The sequence below is a fragment of the Carcharhinus amblyrhynchos genome, unplaced genomic scaffold, assembly GCF_965287045.1.
Source record: "Carcharhinus amblyrhynchos unplaced genomic scaffold, sCarAmb.v2.hapA scaffold_384, whole genome shotgun sequence".
Lineage (NCBI taxonomy): Eukaryota > Metazoa > Chordata > Chondrichthyes > Carcharhiniformes > Carcharhinidae > Carcharhinus > Carcharhinus amblyrhynchos.
This window is the reverse complement of record NW_027650124.1, coordinates 1-3,403: the sequence shown is the minus strand read 5'-3', so window position 1 is coordinate 3,403 and position 3,403 is coordinate 1. Positions and strand designations below refer to the sequence as shown.

Genomic DNA, 3,403 nt, shown 5'->3' with positions numbered 1-3,403 from the left:
CCTTGCGCAGGTGCGGCGCCCAACAGAAACCAGCTCATTACATCTGGAGGTGATGCTGGAGATGAGGGGGTTGGACTAAGACTGAATAGACTGGGTCTGTACTCGTTGGAGTTTAGAAGGATGAGCGGGGGGTGGATCTTATAGAGACGTATAAGATAATGAAGGGGATGGATAGGGTAGAGGTAGAGAGATTTTTCCCGCTTAGAAAGGATATCAGGACTAGAGGGCACAGCCTCAAGATAAGGGGGGGGACAGTTTAGATCGGAGTTGAGGAGGAACTTCTTCACTCAAAGGGTGGTGAATCTCTGGAATTCTCTGCCCGTTGAAGTGGTGGAGGCTGCCTCGCTGAATATATTTAAGTCACGGGTAGATAGGTTTCTGATCGATAAGGGAATTAAGGATTATGGGGAGAAAGCGGGAAAGTGGAACTGATCCACTTCAGATCAGCCATGATCTTATTGAATGGTGGGGCAGGCTCGAAGGGCTAGATGGCCCACTCCTGCTCTTATTTCTTACGTTCTTACATCCAGCCCCCCCCACCCCCCAGTCCGAGGGTCTGTAGCTGGAAGTGCGACTGGCTCTGGGAATTGGAGGAGACCTCACTGTCCCGCTCGGTCACACTTACTAAACTGGTCTGATTACGTAAGCAAAGTAGCTGATGTGCGTGTCACTCTCCAGTTTGATCACGGTCACGGCGACGCTCCTCAGGCTCTCCAGCCACAGAATCCTCGAATCCGGATCCTCATCCGACACCTGCAGGATCGAGCCTTCCGGACGCAGCACGCGCAGTGACTCCGACAGCGCGCGCCTGGCTGTCCCGCCTCCATCTACAGGAATGGAAGAGACAGGGATAGTGAGTCCGAGCGCTCAGCTGGCGGGGCACGGGAATGGGGGCAGGGTGTGGCGGGAATGGGGGTAGGGCGTGGGCAGGAATGGGGACAGGGCACGGGAATGGGGGCCCAGGGCCCGGGAATGGGGGCCCAGGGCCGCCACCAGCACAGTTAACCTCACCATGCTCCAGAATTCTAGCTTACCGTTCACACGGAACAGCGCGTCCATCGTCCCCTTGTCCAGGACGAGGTCGAACGTCCCTCGCTGGAAGGCGGCAAGGTCTGTGGCATCGGCCTTCCGGAAGCGTAGCCTGGACGCTGGATTCCCAGGCGGAGGGAGCGGTGAAAGCTGGGCCTGCATCAGAGCCAGGGCAACGGGAGAGAAGTCCACACAGTCCACGTGCAGAGGGAAGGGACACTGACGGTACAGCCTGGGGCCCAGCTCTGAGGTACCGCAGCCCAGATCCAGGAGTTTCCGCGGAGCCTCACCATCCACGTCCCGCAGCAGCTGAAGCAGGATCCCGTTCAGCGAGGAGTAGCCCAGGAACCAGTCAAAGTGCTGGAAGGGCTGGGCTGGGCTTTGAAGGTAGAACCTGTCCCAGGCTGTTTGTTTCCCCAGGTTTTCCAGCAAGCCCCCTGCAACAAAAACAACAACCACTTTCACTTAGAACCCGAGAGTCTTCCAGTCTGCAAGAGGCCATTCAGCCAGCCGTGCTGTCCCCCGTCTCGGAAAAAGCCCTTTCCTCTTCCCCAGAATCCGGTCTGTCTTCCAGGAATCTGCTCCTGACATGAACTACATCTCTGAGTCCATCCAAGGGAGTGTAGGGGGCTGGAGGAGGTTATAGAGATAGGAAGGAGGTGTCGGGGGTTACAGAGATAGGAAGGGGGTGTGGGGGCGGGGGTTACAGAGATAGGGAGGGGGTGTAGGGGCTAGAGGAGGTTACAGAGATAGGGAGGGGGTATAGGGGGGGGTTTAGAGAGATAGGAAGGGGGTATAGGGGCTGGAGGAGGTTACAGAGATAGGGAGGAGGTGTAGGGGCTAGAGGAGGTTACAGAGATAGGGAGGGGGTGTAGGGGGCTGGAGGAGGTTACAGAGATAGGGAGGGGGTGTCGGGGGCTGGAGGAGGTTACAGAGATAGGGAGGGGGTGTAGGGGCTGGAGGAGGTTACAGAGATAGGGAGGGGGTGTAGGGCTGGAGGAGGTTACAGAGATAGGGAGGGGGTGTAGGGGCTAGAGGAGGTTACAGAGATAGGGAGGGGGTGTCAGGGGCTGGAGGAGGTTACAGAGATAGGGAGGGGGTGTAGGGGGGGTTACAGAGGGGGTATAGGGAGGTTATAGAGGGGGGGTAGGGGCTGCATACAGTGAAATCATGCCCTGTACACCCTGATAACAATCTAGGAGGGATAACACTTCCAGAATCATAACACTGGCTCTATTCTCTCTCCACCGACACTGTCAGACCTGCAGAGATTTTCCAGCATTTTCTGTAGGTTCGGATTCCTGCTTTTATCTTGGGTGTGAAACCCTGCCTGCAGTCTGACAAGCAGGAGGTTATCACAGCTTTGTGCCTGATGGGCCAATGTTGTAGATCCATGGAGCCGGAGTCCCTCTAATACAATCCTCAGGGTCTCCACCAACCCACAAAACAACTTACATCGGAAAAGCCCTCTCGGAAATCAGTACATCACCACGGCATCTCCGAGGAACACAATACTTAACCGTAGGCGCAGACTACCGCAAGATATTTCACTCAAATACCTCTCTGTTTCAAGGTGGTAGGGGCTGGAGGAGGTTACAGAGATAGGGAGGGGGTATAGGGGGCTGGAGGATAGTGAGGGTGAGGGGGATAGTAAGGGTGAGTGAGAGTAGTGAAGGTGAGGGGGATTGTGAGGGTGAGGGGGATGGTGAGGGTGAGGGGGATGGTGAGGGTGAGGGGGATGGTGAGGGTGAGGGGGATGGTGAGGGTGAGGGGGGATGGTGAGGGTGAGGGGGGGACAGTGAGGGTGAGGGGGGGACAGTGAGGGTGAGGGGGGGACAGTGAGGGTGAGGGGGACAGTGAGGGTGAGGGGGGGACAGTGAGGGTGAGGGGGGGACAGTGAGGGTGAGGGGTGACAGGGTGAGGCGGATAGTGAGAGTGAGGGGGGTAGTGAGGGTGAGGGGGTAGTGAGGGTGAGGGGGTAGTGAGGGTGAGGGGGTAGTGAGGGTGAGGGGGTAGTGAGGGTGAGGGGGTAGTGAGGGTGAGGGGTAGTTTGGGGTTTGTTTTTGGAGGTTGGTGTAGTTTTGGGGGTTTGGGGGGTAGTTTTGGGATAATTTTGGGGGTAGTTTTGGGGATAATTTTGGGGGTAGTTTTGGGATAATTTTGGGGGCAGTTTTGGGGATAATTTTGGGGGTAGTTTTGGGGATAATTTTGGGGGTAGTTTGGGGATAATTTTGGGGGTGGTTTTGGGGATATTAATTTTGGGGGTGGTTTTGGGGATAATTTTGGGGGTAGTTTTGGGGATAATTTTGGGGGTAGTTTTGGGGATAATTTTGGGGGTAGTTTTGGGATAATTTTGGGGGTAGTTTGGGATAAT

The 3,403-nt window shown here is 55.9% G+C and overlaps 1 protein-coding gene across 1 annotated transcript; it reads right to left on the bottom strand.

Moving 5' to 3' along the window:
* Positions 1–542: 542 nt before the first annotated feature.
* On the bottom strand, positions 543–1,466 carry cskmt (citrate synthase lysine methyltransferase; the record flags this gene model as incomplete). Its single annotated transcript, XM_080183705.1, has 2 exons — positions 543–827; positions 1,035–1,466. Coding segments are annotated over 2 exons (635 nt in total), but the record flags the coding sequence as incomplete, so codon positions are not given.
* Positions 1,467–3,403: the final 1,937 nt, after the last annotated feature.